The sequence below is a fragment of the Pinus tabuliformis genome, chromosome 4_2 (genome assembly GCF_031772625.1).
Source record: "Pinus tabuliformis cultivar Carrire ecotype Pingquan chromosome 4_2, CPIR1, whole genome shotgun sequence".
Classification (NCBI taxonomy): Eukaryota; Viridiplantae; Streptophyta; class Pinopsida; order Pinales; family Pinaceae; genus Pinus; species Pinus tabuliformis.
The window spans coordinates 121,316,248-121,342,662 of record NC_142304.1 but is presented as its reverse complement, the minus strand read 5'-3'; the positions used below and the strand labels follow the sequence as shown (position 1 = coordinate 121,342,662).

At 44.1% G+C, this 26,415-nt stretch overlaps 1 protein-coding gene across 3 annotated transcripts in view; it reads left to right on the top strand.

Moving 5' to 3' along the window:
• The window catches only part of LOC149168547 (uncharacterized), a 560,609-nt gene that overhangs the window by 383,592 nt on the left and 150,602 nt on the right, over positions 1-26,415 (top strand). For all 3 annotated transcript variants that reach the window (XM_089428302.1, XM_089428301.1, XM_089428303.1), the window contains 2 exons: positions 10,344-10,384; positions 10,487-10,592. In XM_089428302.1, coding sequence (XP_089284428.1) covers positions 10,344-10,384; positions 10,487-10,592 — 147 coding nt within the window. The remainder of the gene's footprint in view (positions 1-10,343; positions 10,385-10,486; positions 10,593-26,415) is intronic.

Sequence of the window (26,415 nt, the reverse complement as noted above, 5' to 3'; positions counted from 1 at the left end):
CTTTGTAACCAGTGAAGTGCCTTAAGGCACCACTATCAATAAGCCAATTTCCCAGCGAGTCCGGGGAGCAGTAGTTGATAGAGCTGCTGGTAGATAGTATTCATCTTGCTTATTGTTTACAGTGTTAGATTCATACCTGAAATTTCTTGCCTTCTTGAATGGTTGTCCTCTTCCTTGATTTCTGGCACTTCTTTTACCTCTCGCATTTGACTTGCCATTCCTTTGATTGCCTTGAGAGGGATTTTGGTCATCGTCCCGGTGTGAGTCCCTTTTATCAGGCCACTCCCTTGCATAGTGACCCGTTTTATTGCAATTGTAACATCGTCCTTTTCTTCCACCCTTTGGTCCAACCTTTCCTTTGAATTTAGCCCCGGAATTGTTTCTTCTTTTAGTATGAGAAGAAAAGGCAGAGGGATGACCTTTAAGTATGGGCATTTCTTGCTCTTCCATCCTCGTTTCTTCTTGAATGCAGCTGGCCATTAATTCCTCAAATTCAGGAATTACGTTATTGTTGAGAAGAGTAGTCTTGAATATATACCATTCAGATGGCAGTCCTCCAAGAGTTGTGAGTGTCATTTCCTTGTCAGGAATTACTTCCCCAATAGATAGAAGATCATTCTTGATCTTGGTGATCCTTAAAAAATATGCTTGCATACTCTCATCTTTGCCCTTCTTAATTTCCTTCAACTTATTTCTAAGAAACAAGACTTGATTTGCATCATTAACTTTAAATAAACTCACCAGTGTATCGTAGATTTCCTTGGAGGTGTTCAGCTCGGAAACATAGGCCACCAAGCACTTGTCGATAGAGTCCCGAATGATCTTCCTTGCTTTGACTTCTCCCTTGGTCCATTTGTTCCTAGCAGCAACGGATGCATTTGATAGAGGCTCAACAATCCTGCCTCTCACATGGTCCAACACTTCCTGTTCTTCTAATGTTAGATCGAGAGACATCTTCCATCCGTGATAGTCAGACTTCTCACGGAGTTTGTCTTCAGCAGGAAAGTGTGTTGAGGACCCCATGATTTCTTTAAGATAGCCTTACCAACCTTCTCTTCGGTAATTGCTCTTTCTCTTGCTCTTGCTTGGGCTTTGCCTTCACCTCAGCTCTAATACCATGTTAAATTATGGTATGTTCTATGCTTAGAGCAGTTTATTTATTTTTATTCTTATTATCCATAGATTAGCAATCACATATACATTAAATAAAGTGCAGATAGAACAATAACTGATCAACAAAAAACAAGCCAAGACAAGAGAAACAAGATGTGGCGGCTAGCCAGGGACAAACCTCAATGCGGGGAAACCCTTTGATCAAGTCTTTTTTTATCTTCAATAATAGTTCAGCAGAGAGAAATAGTACAAAATCTGAATTTTGTAATTTTATATCAGCAGCAACAAATCTTAGATCAGCAAAGTCAAACTTGGTCAAACGAGTTGAAATTGACCTCTAAAGTACTTGGTCAATTTCTGGTCAGCTTGTGCTTGAACAGCCTGAAGAAACAGCCCTTGAACAGCCCCAAAAGTACAGTCAATTTGCAGATTTATGAAGTCTATTGCAGCCCTAAACTAGGGCAGTCAACACCGGTCAAATCAGAGGTCAGATCACCTCGATTTTCGTACAAAAAATTGTGGCCTTCGTAGGAGAGGCAACCACACCCAATCTGTACTTCTGGATGGTCAACGCTTGGTTAACGTTGGTCAAAGAGATGACCTGCTATCCTAGTGTCCTTCTTTTTGCATCTTCCTTTCCCTAGGACGTCTTCCTTTCAGCCACATGTGTGAGAGAGAGAGGCTCCTTTTATGCGTAGGAGAGAGAGAGCGAAGATGAGTGAATTGAATTGTCCAAATGAGGAGAATGCTCCTTGTATTTATATGCAAACGTTGATGATGAATAGATGTGATTGTTGGGCTTCTGAGCCTACATAAGTTTGTTGGCCGACCTCGACAATTTGTCCATATTCAAAATAAATTCATATCTCCATAAATACTTATCGGAATTGGATGATCTTTAGATCAATCCTACACCTCTCGATGAGAGGAATGTAGGAAAAATATCAGAAGCGATAAATAAGGTGATCGACATGGAGTTTGGCCCTAGTTGCCAATTTTAACATATATCCAATCAACATTCCGTTTACAAGACAAAGCTCCAAGACAAGATTAATAACCCAAATCGATACGTCAAAATTCATCCATCTCCAAAAAATATCCTCCAAGGAAAAATGTGAAGTTCTCTATATTAGAGAGATCCCAAGTCAAGTGATGATCCAAATGAATGTATCTAACATCAATATATAGCCTTCGAAGGACTTTGAATTAGCCTATGGGCCTACATTACGCCTTAATGATAAAATAATGTGCAAATAAAACCCCTATTGGTGGCAAGCCCACCAAACTAGCTCACAAGTGTAAAAATAAGCCTCACGAGGGGCCAAATAATAATATGTACATGCCGTGGGGCCCTCCAAAGGCCTAATAATGTCCTAAAGTGCCTTATTGTTGAATAAATTCCTCAGAATATGATGGACAAGTGGGTGGCCCCTTGTTCTCCAAGTAGTAAACCCGTGGTGCTCCTAGTGGGTCTGAGGGCACATAAATGATCCCATCGATCTACATATGAATCAGAGATGCATGTGGATCCTCTGCAAGGGTCCGAGTAGTGGAATGAATGTTGCCATGACAACGTATAGGTCCTGGGACACCTGCCAAGAGTGTCGGGCTCCTATGGGGGGCCTACTGCGCATAATGTACCAAGTATATCACCATCATCCCAAAAGTGGATCTCTGGTAGTCTTTGAGCATCAATGAAGGTCCGTGGAGTGTTGTCTACTCCTGTGGAGGCCAATGGATCTCAATGCACATCCTATATGTGCCAATGTAGACCTCTAGGGGTTAAGATCTCGTATAGGGAGACCAAACCCAAATCGAAACCACTTGTAATCCTGCATAAGATCCTATGCGTCCCCTAGGCTTCCAGTACAACCAGTCATTAAAATAATAAGGTAAAACAAGCTACAAATCATGGATAACAAAGTGGGCACTTCATAATGGCATGCCCTTCTGTATGTTGATTTGGGGTAGCATCAGATGTGTTCTAGCCATGAAAATTGGCAGAGATGCTAAAGCACATGAGATCTCCAAGACCCAGAAATGGTTTGGATAGATTTTACCCGGTTTGGGGGATATTAAAATAATTAATATTTTTACTAGAGTTCCTAAGTCTAAACTTAGGAAAAATAAAATATTAATGGGTATTAATATAAAATTGGGTTAGAAGGTTCCAAAAGTCATGGATCAAGGCAAACCTAATCTTAGCCGTTGATTAGAGATTTAATCTTGGCCGTTGATGGACCAACGAGAAAAGTATAAGAGGAGGCTTGAGGGTCAGTTAGAGAATACACCAGAGTGATTAGTTATTCATTTTGCTAGAGCGGGGTTGCTAAGCAAAGTTGAATCAGTGATTAGTAGCGAGGGGCAGTGAGTACGAGGCAAAGAGGCAGGGACAATACTGGGAGACTAACACAGAAGCAGAGAGAACGAGAGCAGGAGTCGATCTAGTCTACTCAGAGTCCAGCAGAGGTAGCGCAAATCCCAGAGAGACTATGTATCCACGCAGAGGGCAGAGGGAGTGACGTAGAGGCTCCCAGAGGTAGCGCAGTGCCTCAGAGGGCTGACGCAGAGGGTCCTGGGGCTGGCACAGGTCAGTAGGAGACTGATGCAGAGGCCAGAAGGGCCAGTTTTGAGCTTCAGTTATGACAGAGAGGGTTTCGTGGGACAGGTTTTTTGAATACCTGTTTCCGAATATAGAGGTATTGTTGTCGTGTATTTATCGCTGTCGAGTGAGCCGGTTAGGCACCCAGTTGTACTCAAAAAGACTGTATAATAATATAACCCTCAAAATCGCTGCATCGGCTTTCCCGCATTGGGTTTTTCCAGGGACATTTGTCCAAAAATAATGGTGTCACTTGTGTGCTTGTTTTCTTTTAGTTGATGATCTGTAGATGTTGTGACTATATTGTGTTTATTTCGGTATTTAAATGTATTAAATAACTTGCTTGATTTTAAACCTAAGTTGCATGAAACGCTGAAACGTTTCAGAGTTTCTGAAACGGGTAACTTTAGAAGTGTCACCTCCCAAAAATGGAAACTTCAGCTGAAACATCATATATGTATATAAATATATATAAAAAATTATAAATAAGTGAATAACACATTATCTTGCAAGAAAAGGGGGAATAACATCCATAGATGACAATTTTGAAGGAAAACCAAGTCTATATTAACTCTCATAGATGATTATATGATGGTCGAGTTTCGGCCGAGTTTCAGCTGAGTTTCGGAGTTTCGGGTATGGGTACGGCCTAAAACGTCGGGTTCCTAGAAGTTTCGTGCAACATAATTTTAAACAAGTAGAAGAAATAAACCGGTAGAATACAGATTAATTTTCTAATGGATGTTCATACTATACTTGTATATATTTACATGGCAAATAACTTGTTAAGTAATTGAACAAGTAGGAAGAAATAAATAAGATAGTATAGGAGAATTTCTAACGAGTTAAACTTAGAAATTCCGACATGGTATCAGAGGGTGGTTGTAGATCACAGGAAAACTGAAGGCACCAGCTTAGTAGAGCATTTGTAGCAGATTCAGCTGTCCCGAGTGACAGAGTTGATTCTTGCAGAAAGCAACAGAGGAAGGAGTGACGCAGAGGGACCGCGTCATCTATCTGGGCTAGAGAGAGGCAGCGCAGAGGCTGAGGAGGGCAAAAACAGGCTCATGCAGAGGCCAGAAGGGCTGACATAGTGGGTTGAGGGAGCTGTTTTGATGGTGCCGGGATTCCACAGAGCTGAAAGGCTCAATCCTTCAGTTGTTGGGGCATAGGAGGCTGTGGGTAGTTTGCTGAGCAAAGCTGGTGGGGTACTGTGGTCAGAACAATACCTAACAGGGCAAGACCAAGGTGGAGGGAGTTGCTGCCAAAGCGGATTTCTAGCCAAGGAATCTGGTTCAGTGTTGCAATTGCACAGACGGTCGGAGTGGCGCAACTTGATGTTGGCAGAAGGATTTCCAGGAGGGAAATCAAGACTCAGAGGGAGTCCAGAAGAGAACTTCCAGATAGGAAGTAAAGAGACTCGGTAGGAGTCAAACCAAGAACATCCAAGCAGGAAGTAGAGAGACTCAGAGGTGTTGACAGAGAAGAGCAGAGAGATGGCCGTGAATGGGCTGAGAGATCAGGATAGGCTGGACGGAGCGTCCAACTTTGTGGTCTAGAAGGCCAGGATCTTGTCCATTCTAGACAGTCATCGCATCAAGGGCTTCGCCTTGAGAACTATGGCTATCCCAGTTGACCCAGTAGCAAATGATAGGTATGAGGAGTCAATGGCCAAGGCTAAGTGCATCATCCTCGATGGGGTCAAGGATCATGTGGTACCACATATTACCGAGAAGGAAATGGCAAAGGAGATGTGGGACGCCTTGAAGACATTGTACCAACATATTTCCGTGCAGAGAAAGATGCTCCTGGAGAATCAGCTAAGGGCATACCAGATGCAAAAGGCAGAGCAAATGGATGTCTTCCTTGGTCGGTTGAAGGAGATCTGCGACCAACTAACTTCCATAGGGGCCACGTCGGATGAGGAATTAATGGTGAGGACCGCACTTAATGCAGTTTCTGAGGATTGGGAGGTATTGTCCAGAGCATACTAGGCAGGACGAGTCTTCCGAATTGGGAAGAACTCTGGGCGGCTCTTCGTCAAGAAGAGATTAGATGGCTGACCAAGGCAGGGAGTAGCAATAAAGGGGTCAGGATCAAGAAGGAGGAAGAAAAGGATGCAGCTCTAGCATCTACGGGAAAGCAGGAGAAGGGGAAGAAGGACCTCTCCAAGGTCAAGTGCTTCCATTATGGGGAACTGGGTCATTTGGTAACCAGTGTTCGAGGAAGAAGAGTCAGGGAGAGGCTTCTGACTCGAAGGCAACTCCAGCGAAGGCGGAGAAAGAAGTCGAGGATGATGATTGTGCCATGAGTGTTCATGTGCCACTTGAGAAGAAGTGGGGAGACATCGAGCTGTAGTCAGGAGGACTACGGGCAATGAGGGACAGGATCCTTGAGGTACCCAACCTCTTGGATTATACCTTGCTACGGGAGCCCTGAAGAGGAGTAGCAGGACTGGCAGATGTCGGTAGAGACGGATGCAGATGAGGCGAAAGAGAGTGCTACAATGCAGGAGTCCTGGGGCAGCGCGAGGCTAGCAAGTTGCAACAGTGCGAGAGACACGAGAGTGTTGCACCAGTGCAGGATGGAACAGATAGGTGTGCAACGGTGCGAGATGCAGGGAGTTGTTGCGGCAGCGCAAAGGTTAGTAAAGGGGGCACTTGTTAGCGGCAGAGGGAGCTTCAGCATCGGGAGTGTTTTTAGCCTGACAGGGATGTCAGAAGTTCGGTGGATCAGTTACTTACTTCTCAGTAACTGAGTTGTAGTGCAGTAGCAGTATGCAGTACCACGATGTAGCATGATGAGAGGGGATGCAGTGCTGGGAGGATGGACCAGTAGCAACATGGATGCAGAGGGAGTTGTCGTAGGGATGCAGCAGTGGTAGTGGCAGGACCATGGGCAACAGTACAGGATGCAGCAATGCAGAGAATGTTGGGCGGGGAGGCCTAACATTAACACAGGTACCGGTGCCAGATGATCAGAGTGATGCTCAGTGAGGAGTATTACTAGAGCACAGTCCTCACTAAAAGGTATTGTTGACTTTGGGTAGCATCCGATGTGCTCTAGCCATGAAAATTGGTGGATATGCTAAAGCACATGAGATTTACAAGACCCAGAAATGGTTTGGATAGATTGTACCCAGTTTGGGAGGTATTAAAATAATTAATATTTGCAATGGAGTTCCTAAGTCTAAACCGAGGAAAAATAAAATATTAATGGGTATTAATATAAAACTAGGTTAGAAGGTTCCAAAAGTCATGGATCAAGTCAAATCTAATCTTAGCCATTGATTAGAGATTTAATCTCGACCGTTGATGGACCAACGAGAAAAGTATAAAAGGAGGCTTGAGGGTCAGTTGGAGAATACCCCAGAGTGATCATTCATTCATTTTGCTAGAGCGGGGTTGCTAAGCAAAATTGAATCAATGATTAGCAACGAGGGGCAGTGATTACAAGGTAGAGAGGCATGTTCAATATTGGGAGACTAGCACAGAACCAGAGAGAGCGAGAGCAACAGTTAGTCTAGGCTATGCAAAGCCCAACAGAGGCACCACAAAGCCCAGAGAGACTGCGTCATCCATGCAGAGGGTAGAGGGAGTGATGCAGAGGCTCCCTGAGGTTGTGCAGTGCCTCAGAGGGCTGACATAGAGGGTCCTGGGGCTCACGCAGGTCAATAGGAGACTGACACAGAGGCAAGAAGGGCCAGCACTGAGCTTTAGTTGTGCCGGAGAGGGTTTCGTGGGATAGGTTTCCTGAATACTTGTTTCTGAATATAGAGGTATTGCTGCAGTGTATTTTTCTCTGTTGGGTGAGCCGATTAGGCACCCAGTTGTACTCAGAAAGACTGCATAATAATATAACCCTCAAAATAGCTGCACCATTTTCCCGCATTGGGTTCTTCCGGGGACATTTGTCCAAAAATAACGGTTTCACTTGTGTGCTTGTTTTCTTTTTGTTGATGATGTATAGATGTTGTGAATGTATTGTGTTTATTTCGGTATTTAAATGTATTAAATAACTTGTTCGATTTTAAACAAGTAGAAGAAATAGACCAACAGAATACAGATTAATTTTCTAATGGATAGACTTCACCGAGTGGGCTTTGGCATGTGCTAGTGTCTCCAAGCTCCAAAGGGGGTTAACCAAGCACTTTATTAGGTGGTTTCAACCCTTAAAGGGGATAGTATGTCCAAGGTACATCCCTCTAATGGGGGTGGCAAGTGATAAATAAGTGGAATGGAATAGGGAATGGGAGGGGCAACCCTGCGCCACATATTGGGGCATAGGGATAGTTGGATAAGTAGAAGCCCACACCTGGGTATGTAATGTGTAGGAGGGAGAAATCGTGGTACATGAGGTGCCCTGACCTTGATTTTTCCACCCTTCTTTATATGCCTTTTGCCTTTTATGAATTTTTCTTTCATTAACTGCTCGAGGTTCAAAGGACAAAAGCATGATGCATAAGATATAGCAATGATTACCCCATTTTAGGTAGGGTGGTTCATTGCCCTCTAGGGGTTGGGACAATCATGGGTTCTTGAATGATAAAGGAGGCTCATCTAGGGCCCATGGAACTAGGGTGATGACCATGGATTGGGGTAGAGCAGCTCATGTATTGGCTTGTGCCCACGTGCTAATTATTTTTGTCTCGACCATCTTTTGCATTTTGTGGTAAAATTTCCTGTTAAATGTGGCCAATTATGTTTTTTTTAATCTTTAGTTGCTTCAACCTCCGGGGCATCATCTTAGGCCCGACCCAAGGTGGGGGCAAGGGGATAGGGAGGCTGGCCCTATGTGGACCCAGAATGGAAATGTGGATCCAGGTGAGAGAAATGATGAGTGGGGAATAGTGAGTGGAAAGAGAGTAATATATGTGGATAAAGGGCGGGACTAGACATCCAAAGTTGGGGTTTCCCAAGTAGTACCACCCTAGAACCAAATGGTCAATAAAGGAGACCCCACAGGACTAAGATCCAAGGGTAGCATCCAAAAGAGATCAAGGGGACAAGAGCAAAAAATAAGCGCACACTTTCTGTTAAATCCCCCCATCAATCCATACCCAGAAGTATCCATGATAAGTAAACCCAATACTCAATTACCAAATGACAAAACATACCTTTAGATTCGGGAGGCCCACCTTCAAACATACGATCAATACAGGTGGGCAAGGGACCACATGGATGGCTCAGGTGGCAGAGAAATGGCACAACGAACTAGTAGGAGGCTACAAGGGGCTACTAGCTGCCGGCTGAGGTTCGTCATAGAGAAAAATTTCTCCTGGGGATATCACCCATGAAGTGGTGGGTAACAGGGACCACCCAACCAAAATCAGAATTCCCATGTAGTGCCATTCCTAAAGCTAGTTTCCAATAAAGGAGATCCCATGGGACTAGGAGACAAGGTTAACCACCAAGTTGGACAAAGGAGACGAATACAAACCAAGCCCTTCTTTCCGCCGAATCGCCCCACTAATCCATGCCCAAAATTGTCCATAATAAGTAAGCCAAAATACCCAAGTACATAATGAAAGGCTATACCTTCGGGGTTGGAAAGCCCACCTTGAAAGATACGATCATAACAGATGGGCGAAGGAGCATAATCAATGGCTAAGGTGGTGGAGATGGTGGCACATCGAGGTATTTGGTCGCTGCAAGGGGCTGCTGGCTGCCGGCTGAGGACCATCTAGGAGAAATTTTTTCTCCTATGGATATCACCCACAAGTAGTGGGTAATAGGACTCTCACCATGCAAAGTACCTATTTAGGCTTGGTTGGGCAACCAATCTTCCATTTAGAGATTGTTCCCCCAATCCTTGGTTGTTAAGAGTGATGGACCTCCTCAACAAAGGTCCTCGCAGAATTGCATAGCCAAGCCCCCTCGGCCTTGGGTATTCTCCAATCAAGTTTACAGGTAATGCATCGGCCCCTTTGTGGTGATTGTTGACTCAGTTGAGAAGCTTTCTTCTCTTTCTCCCCGTTCTGTCTCAGATTCCAGTTCCATCACACCTTGACTTCCTTTATGGTTGTCATGGCTTTGTTCCTTCACTTATTGTGTACTTCTTTTACCTATTTACGTAGTTCTCCTTTTCTGTTGTTGATAGAGTAGCGCTAGGAGCTTATTTTGCAGTCCCAGTATGTATTTACTCTGGATATACTTTTGAGTACTATTGACGTCATTTTGGTCATTCGTTGCACATGCATAAAGTTATCATATCTTATCATGTCTGTGTTTTCCCTTACTGCTTAACAATTAGATATTTGAATAGTTTTGTGCATCTCTCTGTCCAGTGTATGATGCTTATAGATTATCATGCACATCCCAATTCCTTAGACTGTATTTGAGTTATGCCACATTGTCCTGCAATTTTGGTTGAAAGTGTTATCTTGCAATCTACATAGGGTAATTTTTAGATCATCATCTGCCTTTAATGGTTTCTGTGGAAGTTCTGGTATTTTCTTTCTCAATGCTGTTATGAAAGCACAATGTGTTTTGGATCCTATTCGTTCCTTCGATTGCTGGTTGTTCATGATATTTTAAACCATAAATGCTTCTTTTATGATAAGAGAAAATATTTTTGAATCATTATTCGGCAGTTTTTCATGCTCTAAAATGAGCAATCCTTTTTTCAGTGCAAGGAAAGTAACAATGTACGTCTGCTCCTGACATACAGGTACGAATATGTTAAGTTCTTGATTAATTTTGTATGCCTGGTAGATGTAGTTTGCTATTAATCCTACATGTTTGCACAAACCTTGGTCTGCACTGGATGCAGTGAGGAGTTATCACACATGCTGTATGCTGCTGCAGATATTGTCTTAGTTCCTTCCATGTATGAACCATGTGGACTTGCCCAAATGATTGGCATGCGCTATGGAGCAGTATGTACTCTCAGACTACAGTTCCTGTGATCATCATTAAAATGTTGATAGTAAAGAAAGAATTCTGTTTTCTTTGTGTTATCCTTCATTGTTTACAAGTACATCATCACAAGGAAAGAATGAAGATGCCAAATGCCTTAGCTAGCAAAATAAGCAGATGGAAACAAATCAGAATATGATGAAACCAGTATCATTTGTGTTTCTGCAAGTGCACCTTTAATAGCTTCTATGTTGTCATTTTTTATTTATTCCATAAACTGGATGAGGTTAAATTTGGTGCTTCGAAATGATATCAATAATAATATGGATTTCTTTTCATTTAATGAATATCAGGAAAAATGATATAGGAAAATTTTGTTTGATTATTTTGAGTTTTACCAATGTATGGTTGGAGGACAATGCATTGGAACTTGGAATATTCTAAACCAAAAACCGGTTGTTCACGCTATTTTTCATATTGTTTGTACATATCCTTAGGTTCTCTTGGAAGGAACATTGTTAACCATTGTGCATAATTTGTTCAATTAAATTTTACACTTAGATGTGAATAGCTGTAATGTCCCAAATGAAATAAATTTGGAACAAACCCTTCACAAACATTTACCATTCACTCAACGGAAGATTGCCATGTAAAACCAAGACACCGGAAAAACAATAACCCATAAATTGTACAAAAATCTCATTAAAAGATCACAACATGAGGAACAATGAGAAATGCAGCAACAATATCCAGCGTTATTATATAGAAATATATTTGCCACTACAGTAGTTGGGAACGACCCTCCAAGATATGTAATAATGTTGATGCCGGCCTCCAAACTGAAACAAGAAATCAATCACTAAACCTATGGATTTTGAATGAATCCACCAAGGGGAGATGGGTGCTCGCCCAATCTCACTGAATCATCCAAGGGTTTCCGTCGTGGGCTACTGCTGAAGTGAACCTCGTTCTCAAACCTCTCCACAAAACAATACACAAATCCAAGATGTCTCCAAATGATCTCCTCCTCTCCTTTTATAGATCTGATGGATAGATCTCCAAGCCTCTAGGAGCATCTTTTTTTATTATTATTCTAGAAGCTCCTCTATTGACTTTATCTTAAGTGATCTTTAATTTTATTTTATTTCACTCAAGTCACTTTTGGGCCTTTTTGTCCAATAAATTATTTTTTCCTTAATTAAATGATTAATTAAAGTCATTTTTAACTAGGAAAATGGAAAATTGCCCACCATACTCTCTTCGGCCACTGGAAGTCTCTTCTCAACATCCCATCCTGTACATATTCTTGTTACGGTGCCAACGAGCTATTTTTTTTTTCCGAAGAAAAGAACGCGTAATTTCCATTAATTTCAGAAAATTACATGTTGTAGATGCTGAAACGCATATGCAGTAGTGTGGGTAAACCACTTACAATAACCAATACTTCAGGGAAGTATGCTGATAAAGCCCTCAGACAGGGCATCCATAAACAGGGTATGTAAACCCCAACAGGAGTATACTCCTACCCTAACAAGCTAATAAAAACAGTAAATAAACGAAAGCTCCTGTGTAATGTGCAGAAATAATTCAAATGGCAGCCCAAAGACAGTGGGGAGAGGCACGAAATGGGGCCACACCTCCCCCATCCCCTCAACTCTCCACCAAAACCCGCAGAAGCCAGTGAAAGAAAGCCACCCATATATCCAGAGAAGCCAGAAAATAAACTAACCAGCAACAGCCATAGACGAGCGGCACGAATCGATGCAGAGACAGACTCTACATCTCAGATCCCTCAACACTCTCCATAGCTGCATTGGTAACTAGCAGAGGACCAAAAAAGTACCCAGCATCAGCAAAGGAGCCCAACAGGTCCCGAAACGAGCTGAGGCGGGTCGGTTCCGGGGGCAGAGGCGGCTAGGGCAGCCACCTCGCCCCCATGAAGAAAGTCAGGAGCCCAAAAACCCTTGGCCCCTTCTGCGGCGCAGTACAAAACGCAAAGGCCAAAACCCCTTGTTAAACCGCAAGTCAGAAGGACTGTCGGTGCGCAGAGAGCCGCCGAGGCACCAGAGGAACGCCGCCGCCGCTCAGCCCAAAGCCCGAGTCTCGCAGAGGAATAATGAAGAAAAAAAAAACACCGCGCGAGAGAAAAAGCAGGAGATAGGGGAGCCGAGGTCGAGATCACGCCGCAGGCAAAACTGGTCCGCAGAACCTCCAGATGCACGAGCCCCGGATCCGCAGAAACCACCAGAAGTCGAGCCCCGGCACAGATATCAGGCGATGGTAGCCGGAAGGGCGACCAGAACCCCCACCAGCAGGTAGCCCCGCCGCCGCAGGCTCAGGCAGCAGCCAGAGCCGAGTAAACCCTAGGTTCGCCGCCCAAGTTCTCCCCTTACAACCTCTCTTCGTTCTTTGCCAACGAGCTATTACACAGGTGTTCCATCAATTAATCTCCCCCAAATGCCACCTCGAGTATAATTAATTAAGTTATGCCTAATAGTAACGTTGATTTTTTAAAGTTGTCAGAATGCGATAGAATGAAATGAAAACTGGGCGGATAATGGAATATGCCAAGTGAATGCCATCAAATCCCATAAAAACTCCTCAAAACTCCATCAGGACCCCTGATGACATAAACCTGCCCCACTAACCTAGCCATCCCCTACCCTGGAAATCCACCCTGGTTGTACTATGAAGAAGAATAAAAATGGGGACATGACAGTCCTCCTCTTGCCCCAAGATTGTTTGCCCTCAATCAATCCAAATTTGTTGACCAATCTGGTGGCCCGACGCAACTGAGACCCAATGCCCAGATCCCATACGAACCAGTAGGTGATGCTCTGCTCCTGTGTCAACCCATCATGAACAAACCCCTCAATGCTCAGATCCCAAACCAATCTTTGGCTAAATCTCTCATCAACGAATCCTCCAGGACCTCAATGCCACCAAGAACAAATATCAAGGCTCCATGGCTCCTGTTGTGCGATAACTCCAACCATGAATGCTTCTCCATCCACCGCGTACCAACTCATCACCTCTCTCCAATCCAACCCTTGGCATAGACCAAGGTCAATCTCATCATGTTGATGCTGTGCTAAAACACTGATGAGTGGCCAGCCTACATCATATTGCCAACTGAAGCATGTGATATCCCTCACCTCTGAGGGCTCCTGCAATACAATGCTCTTGACTAAAAATAATACTCCATCAAAAGGATACCATCTCATGATCTCTCACCAATCCAATGCATGGACATCTATGCAAGGGATACATCAGCTATGCTGAAACTGGTCCATGCTCAACTCTTGAGCCTCTACCCGGTCAATCAAAACATGTTCGAGAAATTATTCCTTTCTCCCTCTAATCGGAAGAAGTGTGCACAATGTGTTGCAAGCCCTATCTATATACTTTTGGAGAGGCTTGTTCCCTGCAAGTCCCGCAGCTCTTCCAACTTCCTGTGCATCTACCCGCACCTCATTAGTGGGTCGGCCCAAAGATGGATGCACCACCATCTCCAACAGCTCCTGTCATCTACCAGCCTCATGCAAGACTACCCTGTCAATCTCCAACATCTCCTGAGGACAAGTGTCTGCAAATACTGCCTCCCTGGAGGCTGCCTACACATCTATCTGCTCCACTCCAAGGGCTGGCCCCAAGGGCATTTGCTCATTCTCCATCATGGGCTCAACATGAGCCACTAGTCGACTCTCCAAAAATGGCCCATCCTGCACACTTTGTGTATCATTTGACTCATGCTCCTCTATTTACTCTCTATGTTGAATCAACAGTCACATATTTGCTTCTTGATCTCCTTCCCTCATGGGAACAATCGGCTACTCCTCGTACTCCTCTACCACACATGGATGCATATTTGGGCTACTGCCATCAACTTGACACAAATACTCGTGCTCCTCAGAGGTATCATCATACGATACCATGTGCTCATCCAACAAAGAGTCCTCATCCTAACAGACATAAAGAATATCTCCTTGCGTTACCGCTATCATCTCCTCAGTGTCACTCAAGCATGAGTGGTCAGGTCCCCAAGGTCCTTTGTAGATGAAGCAACGCCCCTTCCTCCTCATCTCATTCTTGCTGCATGACCCACCAAACCTGAGTAGCTCCTCCCTGGTCAACTGTCTCCTAAACAACCCAATGTTCTACTCAAGCAACCTTTCGGCTAGCTCATAAGTAGCAGGTGAGACCAGATGCTCTCTCCTCCAGACTTGGGAAAACTGGTGCAGCAGTTCTGAGGGTTTTGTTATTAAGCAACGTTCTTGAGTACAACTAGGGTGCCAAACTTGATCACGCAACAGAGATATCTATCTAGCAGTAATACCTCTCTTTGGAAGCAGATATTCGGCAAGTCTGCTCCACGAAAATCTCTCCAACGCTTCTCTGAGGCTCTACGTCACTCTGAAGCCCCCTGCTTCAGCCTTCTGCTGCTCCGCACTGGCTCTCTGGCCCTCTGCGTCTCCCATGCAGGCTCTGCTAGCCTTTGCGTAGTCACTCTGGCCCTCTGCGTGGCTCATGCTGGCTTTGCGTAGCCTCCTCTGCCTTAGCGTTGATCCTTCGACACTATCTATGCCTCTCTGCTATGCACTCACTACCCCTCGCTGCAACTCTGATCACTTGTTCGAATTTTCTCAACAAACCCCGCTCTAGAAAATCAAACTGACTGATCAATCTTGGTGTATGTCCAACTGACCCTCAAGCCTCTTCTTATATTTTTTCTGTTGAGTCTTCAATGGCCGAGATTAAATCTCTAATCAATGACTAACATTAGATTTGGCTTGATCCATGTCATTTAGAACCTTCTCACCCAGTTTTATATTAATACCCATTAATATTATCATTTTCCTAAGTTTAGACTTAGGAACCCATTAAAAATATTAATTATTTTAATATCTCTCTAACCGGGTGGAATTTCCGAGATGAGCTATCAACTGTGGGGTCTACACCTCAAGATTCTGAGTTGGTTAGAATGGCCCTCAATTTTGTCTCAGATGAGTGACAAGTCTTTGTCCAAAGTATCCTGGGCAAGGCGACTTTGCCGAATTGGGATGAGATGTGGGCAGCTCTCAAGCAAGAGGAACTGAGGAGAGACTTGGTCAAATGTAAACTTGACGGAAGCAGCAGCAGTGGGTTGAAGCCCAAGGAGGAGGATGAGAATGCAACCCTTGCATCGAAGGGGCAGTAGGAGAAGCAGAGGCAGAAGAAGAACGTCTCAAAGATAAAATGCTTCAGGTGTGGTGAAATGGGTCACTACACGACACAATGTCCTCTCAGAAAGAAGGACAAAGATGAGAAGCACGATCCGAAGGATACACCCGCGAAGATCGAGGAGGAGGATTTTGCCATGACAGTCAAGATACCTCTAGGAGGGAGGTGGGCTAATTTGGAGCTATAGTTCGAAAGAGCTACAGATGGGCAGGATCCTTGAGGAGCCCACCTCTCGGATCAATTCCTTGCTACAGGAGCCCAAATGTGTAGTACTAGGATGGACGAAGGGTCAGATTGTGCATAGGAGTGTTGGAACGACAGATGCAATGGCTAGAATGCAAGTCTGAGCAGCGAAGTGCAGAGTTGTAGCAATGCAGTAGCAGCATCAGCGCAATAGCTTCAAAGGGATAGCGTAGGACTAGCAACAGCCATATCTTCAGCATCGTGATGCATCTATGTTGAACACTTGTTTAATAATTTGGGATGTTTTTCCATCATTGATGCAGTAGCAACAACAGTTTGCAATGGAGGGGCAGTTGGTAGTGGCAGTGCCAGAAGCAACACAGATGCAGAATTTCAGAAGGAGTTGTAGTTAAGATGCAGTGTTGACAATGGCAAGGTCAGTGACAGTACAAATGTAGCATTTGCGCAGTAGTTGGTGGACAACATGTTAGACATCAGCAGTGCAGAGGACGATGTTATGAAGTCAGGGTGATGCTTTAGTGGGAGGTATTGTTAGAGCACATTCCTCGCTAAGAGGGAGTGTTGATTTCTGGTAGCATCGAATGTGCTCTAAGTCTCAAATTTTGCAGGGAGGCTTGGGCACATGTATTCCAAAGAACCCAGAAAACGTTTTGGGAAATTCCACCCAGAGATAGTTTTATTAAAATAAATAATTATTTCTAATGAGACCCTAAGTCTAAACTTAGGAAATTAAAACAATTAAAGGTTATTAATCTAACTGTGGGTGTAACTTCTAGAAGAAGACAAGGATCAAGCAGAAATGGTCTTAGCCTTTGATTAGCTTCTAATCTGGGTCGTTGAATGTCAACAAGAAGATTATCTAAGGAGGCTTGAGGGTCATTTGGAAAACATACATAGAGTTCAGAAGATCGAATTTCTGAAGCAGAGTAGCTGTCGAAAGAGAAATTCTAAGTGAGATTTTGCCGAGAGGGGCAGAGGGAGTTTTGGCTAGAGAATATTCTTTGGAGCTAAGGATACTCAACAGAGAGGCAGAGAGACACACAGAGGAGGCAATGTAGAGTGCAAAGAGGGTGACTTAGAGCCAGGAAGGGCTCACGCAGGCCCCACGCAGAGCAGTGCAGCAGCTTCCAGTGCAGAGGTCTGAATTTGCTAAGGAAGCTGACGTTTTTGAGTTGGGAGGGCTGGAAAAGGCTTCTGTAGGAAAATCGGTTCCCAATTAAGCTGACGCAAGGGCTTAGAGGTTGATGCAAGGCCCACGCAGGGGCAGCATAGAAGTAGCCGAGGAACTCGCAGTTCAACTACCAAGATCAAACGAGACTTGCAGTGTAGAGTGAGGTAATCTCACCAATTTCTTCTGCTAAGTGATTTTCTCTGTAACTGAATTGTTGGGAAGGCATCTAGTAGTTGTCTTCAGAAATACTTCATCTTAATAATAAAAACCGTCAGATCTACTGCACTGGTTTTCCGGCATTGGGTTTTTCCAGGGACCTTTTTCCAAAAACCATTGTGTCATTTGTGCTGTATCTTTCTCTATCATTCAATTTCTTGTTTCGGCATATAATTTAATTGGTGTCGGCTACAGTGTATGTATTTCGATGTTTGTTGTAGGAAACTGCAAATAATTTGTTCATGTAAATCTAACAAGTAGGAGAACTATCATCAGTGTTGCAGTAGGAATTCTCGGGTTTAATGAATTTTCACATTGTAGTGACATGGATAACGCAACCTGAGACAATGATATGATAACAACCCTCTTGGACTTGTTTAATTATCAAAGATTAGATCTGTCAGTTCACAAACATAGTTGTGAGATGACTTGGGTTGGCCCTAGAAGGCCTCATGTGTGCGTTGTATCTCACTATCATTGTACTTTGTATCTCAGTTGAACAATTGATGAATATCTAATAAAGAAGAATCTGGTTGGGTTTTCCCCCTCGTATGGTTTTACCTTGGTCTCTTACCTAAATCCCATTGTCTCTTTTATGCATGCTTTTCTTTTGTTGTTCTTTATTGTTCCGCTGCATTATTAGTGTTATTATTCTTTCTAGATAATTGCTAATGATGTTAAGATGTTATGGGGTGAATGTAAAATTTAAATGATGAAAATGCAATTATCTTCAGCAAAGAATAATCTAGCCCAAACGATTAACATTGTCTTTCCGCTTAGGGACTGGGAAGACCTAATAGGATCGTCTATTTGCCACTCCTACCTAGGGAGGTAACACTATTATGAGATCAAAGTCCCAAATTTGGAAGAGAAGCCCTATATGAAGTCTCAATGTGCCATTGACTAACAAATTTGGTTCGCTTAGATGCATTAATGAATTATTATACCTAATGGTGAAGATGCAGCACTGGACATTATGTGTGATTGGTAGGTGGTTTCATCATGGGTTGGGCAACTTAACCAAGGCCTGAGTCCACTAGAGGAGCATATATCACCCTCCAGGTGAAGCATCATCTCCCAAATGCTACTTGCCCTTAAGCAACCTCATAGTTGGGTGCTCCAAAATGTGCTCACCCTCCTAGGTGGCATCCTCATCCAACAAGCTCTTCCAATGCACCAAAAATCGCTTGTCCTCAAGCAATGCCTGAGCAAGCAACTTCTCTAACTGTTGCTCCCCACTATCACTGCAAAATGTGCCAGGGTCCCAGATGGGCCAATGGATCATGCTTGACCTCTGCACCGTCCTGATATGGAAGAATCCTTCAATACCAGGATCCCAGGCAATCATGTCCAACATGAAACTCCCCTCGCTCCACTCACTATCCTGCCTAGTGAAAGTACCAGAAGTCCCCTGTTTCATCAGTGACTCGTTGAAGCCCAATGAAAGATCTATATGATCTCCCCCTGCAGTAGTCGGCGCATCCCTAAAGGTTATTGAGATGTGAAGAGCTGTGATCAATGTTGCATTAATCGTTATCGGGATAATATCGGTGCGAGGAAAAAATCGGGAAAAAATCGTTTGGTACAAAAATATTCATTTTTTTTTTTCATTTTAAACTTTTTCCTTATAAAGTCGCGCTGCCCCGACCCTCCACGATAATTACCGAAAAAATCGCGTATAAAAAGAAACGCGAGTACTACTCGCGATATTCTCGTTCTGATGAAAAACACGCGATAAAACGATAAAATCGCGGTAATATCACGATTTTAACAACACTAGCTATGATGCCCCAGTTCCCTGCTAGTCCAGGAGTGGTGCCACCATGTTGACGTTGCGTTACTTGAACTATGTCATACTCCCCATCGTGTGTAGTTAGTATCCTCCTCTTCTGGAACTCGATAGTGGAATACTAAAAGAGGCAAGACACATCCTGCCTGGGGATCTCCATGGCACCCAGGCCTACCCATCCAAATCTAACTCCAAACTTGTGCGGCAACAGAGAATGTTTGCCTCCCCATATGATGAAACCCTCTGTGAACCCCCATGTGTCATCCCAAGAGCGAACTGTGTCACTCTCTGCCATGACTCCGCTCATCACAAGTGATCTATCCCTTAACTGAATCCTTGCATCCCATAGCTAGACCTGCTACAGCATAGCCCTGTCAACCGATGGAATCCCTCTGGCCCTCATCTCTAGTCCCTGTATGTGATCACTAAATAGGCTCCATATATCGTGGGCTAATCTGATGTATGCTAATCTGCCCTGTGCCTGCCACTGTGTAGTACCCAATGTTTTGAAAACCGGAATCGGTGACTGGACCGATCCACCTAATGAACCGAGTTTTGAACCGGGACTGGTTAGGTCTAAACAAACCGGTTAAAAAAAGACATTAAATAATTAATTTTTAATGAAAAAACCTATTTTTAAGATTTAAAACCATGATTCCAAGCCAATAGAAACAAAATATGCAAGGTTTTCTCACCTATATACCATGTAAAGGTGAATATATCAAAATGGCATCGAGTGCAATACATATCCGCAACAAAATACATAATCAATGAGGCTCTAAATGGCCTTTAGAGTTCGAAAACAATGCTCTAAGCTATGGGGTCATTGAACTACTACAAGTCTACATATCAGTGATCAACAACATGATCACTCCTCATCATGATCAAACTCATCACCGCTACTAGACAAGAGATCATCAACATGAGCTACATAAATAATATGCCTCCGAGTTTGAGGACTCCTAAAACTCCTCTACAACTTTAGTAGCAGTAACAAAATTAGACATCAAAACTACAAATTATTGATCAGCATGGTCACTCATGAAACTCATCATTGATTCAACGCTACTAGAAATACATAAACATCATCAACAAGAGATACATGAACATCATCTAGCTCAAAGTCTTCAGACTAGGATTTCTCAACCTTATGACATGATAGAAATTGAAAAGGTTTAACATGCCTAACCAATGATTTTGTTTTGAGTGAAGGGTTCATCTCCTCAACCTTATAATGTGGTAGAAAAAGATTAGCATGCCTAACTAGTTGTTTTTCTTTGAGTTAAGGGTGCATTCTTGTTATGGCCATGGTAGAGGAGTTCAACAATCAGTACCACCAACATCAACAAAGTTTAACAATCAATGCCACCACGATCAAGGTTCTTAAAGGGCTTCATGCTCTTGATCAAATTCCAATCTCTTACCTTCACACATGATAGAATCAAATGAAAACATTGCAAACCGCCAAACCATGAGATCCTAAAAAGCATTAAGTCTGTTGAATTTTGAGTGAAATCTAAAATTCTAATTTCTCCATATGAAATCCAATGAGGTCAAAACCACTCTCAAACATCCTTAGTCATTTCATGGTAATGTTAAAAATTTAAGTAAAAATTTAAAAATTTAACATTACCATTAATTGCCAACATTGTTAGGGTTGAGATGTGTCAGGAAAATGAGAGGGTAGGCATGTTTTTCTTGGAGGGACTATTTTTGGAGGAAAACAACCCCAAATTTCCCTCAAAACAACTTCAAAACTCACAAAAATGCATTTTGTGGGGGTTATAATTTCCATGGCAATAAACCAGTCGGTTTAGGACAAAACCGGCCGGTTTGACTGGTTACCGATTTAGACTGGCCGGTTTTTAAAACACTGGTAGTACCAATGATTGCTGGAAGCCACGTGTGCCAAAGAGCTACCCCTTGAATGCAACCAAAAGATGGGTATCTGATACTCGTAATCGAATCAGGGCATGTGGATCCCTCCTGTCCCCTCCTGTCCCTGCCAACCATCTCCCCTGGATCTGCCATCCGCCCTCTCGATAATGTGCCAATATAAGGTCTGGAGCCCGGACACATATTGGGAAACTACCTCAATCGTAACCACTATCCTCTACTCATGCTCGGTCCCGACATGCCATGAGAATAGAGTGACACGTCTCCCTTGGGACTAGATCCCTAGATGTAGGCTCGGTGATGAACGATGTGCGACCCCTGTAGATGATCACCTCATCCCCCAACTCGTCACTGTCAACTGACTTACCAACCCAACGTCACTGCTGAAAATTCTCCCCTCTAGTGCGCTGAGTCTCACCCAAATATCTCGGGTGAGCTCCTCGTCCCCCGTGGCTCATGCCCAAAGTGCAGAAAGTCGACAACAAAATCGACTGCGCCCGTGAGGGATGTAGAAGAGGGTCAGGCGTGTGAGTCCCCGCGGATACCATCAAGTATCGCTCATCTGTCCCCGTCGATCCTGGGTGAACTATGCCCAAAGGTATGCCTGGTGTTTCCGTCCAAGGGTCTCCCTAGAGGCAACACTCCATGACCTCGTTGTGCAACACTATACACCCCTGCATGCCACCAATCATCCTAGTACTCCTGGACATGCCATTGTACACCATGGCCTGTCGATGTACACAGCTGGATACCCTCGGCTATGGCTATGCCATCTTGTATTGGATTGGGTCCTGCATGTGTTACTGTGCCTGTCACTCCCCACATGTACTCAATGCGAATGAGGCACTCCCACTCCACAATGCAGTCCAACATACTATGACACACCACCCTGCATCTCCATCCTCCTCTGCAGGCCCCTGCTCCTCGATCCATAGCCCCGCACACCACTGGATGCTATGGCTTAACGTTGGGTCTGTATGCATTAGACTGCATCCCTCTACATAACACTAGATGCTATGACATAACCCTGTGTTGATTTGGGGTAGCATAGGATGTGCTCTAGCCACGAAAATTGGTGGAGAGGCTAAAGCACATGAGATCTCCAAGACCCAAAAATGGTTTGGGCAGAATCTAACCGGTTTGGGAGATATTAAAATAATTAATATTTTTAAAGGAGTTACTAAGTCTAAACTTAGGAAAACTAAAATATTAATGTAAATTAATATAAAACTGGGTTAGAATGGTCCAAAAGTCATGGATCAAGCCAAATCTAATCTTAGCCGTTGATTAGAGATTTAATCTCGGTCGTTGATAGACCAACGAGAAAAATATAAGAGGAGGCTTGAGGGTCAGTTGTTGGACACACCAAAAGAGATCAAGAACTCGATTTTATGGGGCAGAGTTTGCTGAGGAAATTGAGTGAGTGATAAGAGTTGCAGCTGAGGGGCAATGAATACATAGCTGAGAGGCCAAGTTAGTATCGGGAGGATCAGCGTAGAAGCCAGGAGAGGCTGACGTAGAGCCAACTAGAGGCCACGCAGAGGCAGCCAGGAGTTGCGCAGAGCTAGAGAGGGCCAGCGTGTGAGACGCGAAGCTCCGTAGGTTAACACAAAGCCCAGAGAGGCTGATGCTGGGCTAGAGAGGTTGACGCAGGGCCTAGAGGCAGCGCTAGGAGATTTTTCGTGGGGCAGACTAGAGCTGGAGAGCTGGATAGGGTGACACAGTCCCTATCAGAGTGACACAGAGTAGCAGAAGCTGCATTGTTGCTGTGGGATTGTTCATCCAGTGATTTAGCTAGAATATCTTTCTCCGACTGAGAGGTAGTACTGCCGAGGGCATTCTCTGTTGGGTGAGCCATTTATGGCGCCCCAGTTGTATTCTCAAACTGCATAATAATAAAACCCTCTGAATAGTTGCACCGGTTTTCCCGCTTTGGGTTTTTCCGAGGATATTAGTCCAAAAACAACGGTGTCACTTGTGTGCTTGTTTACTTTTAGTTGATGATCTGTATGTGTTGATATTGTGCTTGTATGTATTTTCAGTATTTACATGGTAAATAACTTGTTAAGTAATTGAAGAAGTAGGAAGAAATAAACAGATAGTACATAAAGAATTTCTAATTCCAACATGGTATCACATCGTGGTTGCAGACCACAGGATAACTGAAGGCATCAACTGAGCAAAGCAGTAGCAGCAGAAACGATTGTCCCGAGTGACAGAAGTTCTTCCTAGCAGAAAGCAGCAAGGAAGGGGTGACACAAAGGGCCTGCGTCATCAGTTCGAGCCAGAATGAGGATCAACGCTAAGGCAGAAAGCAACAGACCTGACCTACGCAGTGCCTGGTCATCTTTCTTGGTCAAGAAGGATCGATGTTGTGGCCAGGAGGTGCAGATTTTGCCGGTGCCGGGATTGTGCAAAACCTAGAGGCTCAAACCTTCAGATTGTTGAGGCATAGGAGGCTGTGGGTAAGTTGCAAAGCAAAACTGGTGGGGTATTGTGGTCATAACAGTACCTAACAGGGCAAGAGCAAGGAGGAGGGAGTTGATGTCGAGGATTTCTAGCCAAGAAATCTAGATCAGTGGTGCAGTTGCACAAACGATCGGAGTGGGGCATTCGACATTGGCAGAGGGGTTTCCAGGAGGGAAATCGAGGCTCAGAGGGAGTCAAACTGAGAACTTCTAGACGGGAAGTTGAAAGACTCGAAAGAGTTGAAAGAGGAGCAGCGAAATGGTAGTGAATGGGTTGAGAGATTAGGATAGACTGACGAAGCTTCCAACTTTGTAGTTTATAAGGCCAGGATCTTGTCCACACTAGACAGGTATCACATCAAGCACTTCGCCTTGAAAATGAGAAGTACGAGGAGGCAATGGCTAGGGAAAAGTGCATCATCTTTGATGGGCTCAAGGATCATGTGGTGTCGCATATTGCCGAGAAGGAGACGGCAAATGAGATGTGGGAGGCCCTGAAAAAATCGTATCAACATACTTCCGTGCAAAGGAAGATGTTACTTGAAAATCAGTTGCAGTCATACCAGATGCAGAAGGGAGAGCAGATAGATGTCTTCCTCAGTGGATTGAAGGAGATTCGTGATCAGCTAACTTCCATAGGGGCGACGACAGATCAGGAACTAATGGTGAGGTCTGCATTGAACGCAATCTCAGAGGATTGGGAGGTATTTGTCAAGAGCATACTGGGCAAGACGAGCCTTCCATATTGGGAGGAACTGTGGGCGGCTCTTCGTCAAGAAGAGATCAGAAGGGTGACCAAGGCAGGAAGTAGCGGAAAATGGGTCAGAATCAAGAAGGAGGAAGATGAAGATGCGGCTCTCGCATCTGTGGGAAAGCAAGAGAAGGGAAAGATGAAGGACCTCTCCAAAGTCAAATAATTCCATTATGCGGAACTGGGTCACTATGCGAACCAGTGTCCAAGGAAGAAGAGCAAGAGAGAAGCTTCTGAGATCAAGGTAGCGCCAGTGAGGGCGGAAAAAGAAGTGGAAACATATTACGACTGTGCCATGAGTGCTCATGCGCCACTTGAGAGGAAGTGGGGAGACATTGAGCTGTAGTCAGACGGACTACAGGCGATGAGGGGCAAGATCCTCGAGGTACCCAACTTCTTGGATTATACCTTGCTAAGGGAGCCCCGAAGAGGAGTAGCAGCACTGGTCGATGTCGGTAGAGACAGATGTGGTTGGAGCGATAGAGGGTTCTACAGTGCAGAGTCCTGGGACAACGTGAGGCAACAGTTCGAGATGCATGGAGTTTTTGCAGCAGCATTGAGGTCAGTAGAGGGAGCACTTGTCAGCGACAAAGGGAGCTTCAACATTGAGAGTGTTTCTAGTTTGACAGAGATGTCAGAGTTGGGAGGATCAGTTACTTACTTCTCAGTAACTGAGTTGTAATGTAGCGGTTAGAAGTGGCAGTGATATGGGCAGCGCGATGCAGCAAGATGAGAGGGGATGCAGTGCAGATGCAGCAGTGGCAGTGGCAGGGCCATAGGCAGTAGCATGGATTAAGAGGGAGTTGTCGTACAGATGTAGCGGTGGCAGTGGCAATGCCATGGGCAGTCGTATAGGATGCAACAGTGTAGAGGATGTTGGGTGGGGAGTCCTAGCATCCGCACAGGGACCAATGCTGGATGATGAGGGTGATACTCAGTGACGAGTATTACTAGAGCACAGTCCTTGCTAAGAGGGAGTGTTGATTTGGGGTAGCATTGGACTTGCTCTAGCCACGAAAATTGGTGGAGAGGCTAAAGCACATGAGATCTCCAAGACCCATAAATGGTTTGGGCAGAATCTAACCGGTTTGGGAGATATTAAAATAATTAATATTTTTAATGGAGTTCCTAAGTCTAAGCTTAGGAAAAATAAAATATTAATGTGAATTAATATAAAACTGGGTTAGAATGGTTAGCTTAGGAAAAATAAAATATTAATGTGAATTAATATAAAACTGGGTTAGAATGGTTCAAAAGTCATGGATCAAGCCGAATCTAATCTTAACCATTGATTAGAGATTTAATCTCAGTCATTGATGGACCAACGAGAAAAGTATAAGAGGAGGCTTGAGGGTCAGTGGTAGGACACACCAAGAGAGATCAAGGACTCAATTTTCTGGGGCAGGGTTTGCTGAGGAAATTGAGTGAGTGATAAGAGTTGTAGCTGAGGGGCAGTGAATACATAACAGAGAGGCAGAGTTAGTACCGAGAGGATCAGCGCAGAAGCGGGAGAGGCTGACGCAGAGCCATCTAGAGGCCACGCAAAGGCATCCAGGAGCTGTGCAGAGCCAGAGAGGGCCAGCGTGTGAGACGCAGAGGCTCGAGAGGTTGACACAGAGCCCAAAGAGGCTGACACTAGGCCAGAGAAGCTGACGCTGGGCTAGAGAGGCTGACGCGGGGCTAGAGAGGCTGACGCAAGGCCTAGAGGCAGCATTGGGAGATTTTTTGTGGGAAAGACTGGAGCTGGAGAGCTGGATAGGGTGACACAGTCCCTATCAGAGTGACAAAGAGCAGCAAAGGCTACATTGTTGTTGTGGGATTGTTCATTGTTGATTTAGCCAGAATATATCTCTCCAACTAAGAGGTACTACTGCCGAGGGAATTCTCTGTTGGATGCGCCATTTCTGGCACCCAGGTTGTATTTTGAAACTGCATAATAATAAAACCCTTTGAATAGCTGCACCGGTTTTCCCGCATTGGGTTTTTCTAGGGACATTAGTCCAAAAACAACAATGTCACTTGTGTGCTTGTTTACTTTCAGTTTATGATCTGTATGTGTTGATACTGTACTTGTATTTATTTTCAGTATTTACATGGTAAATAACTTGTTAAGTAATTGAACAAGTAG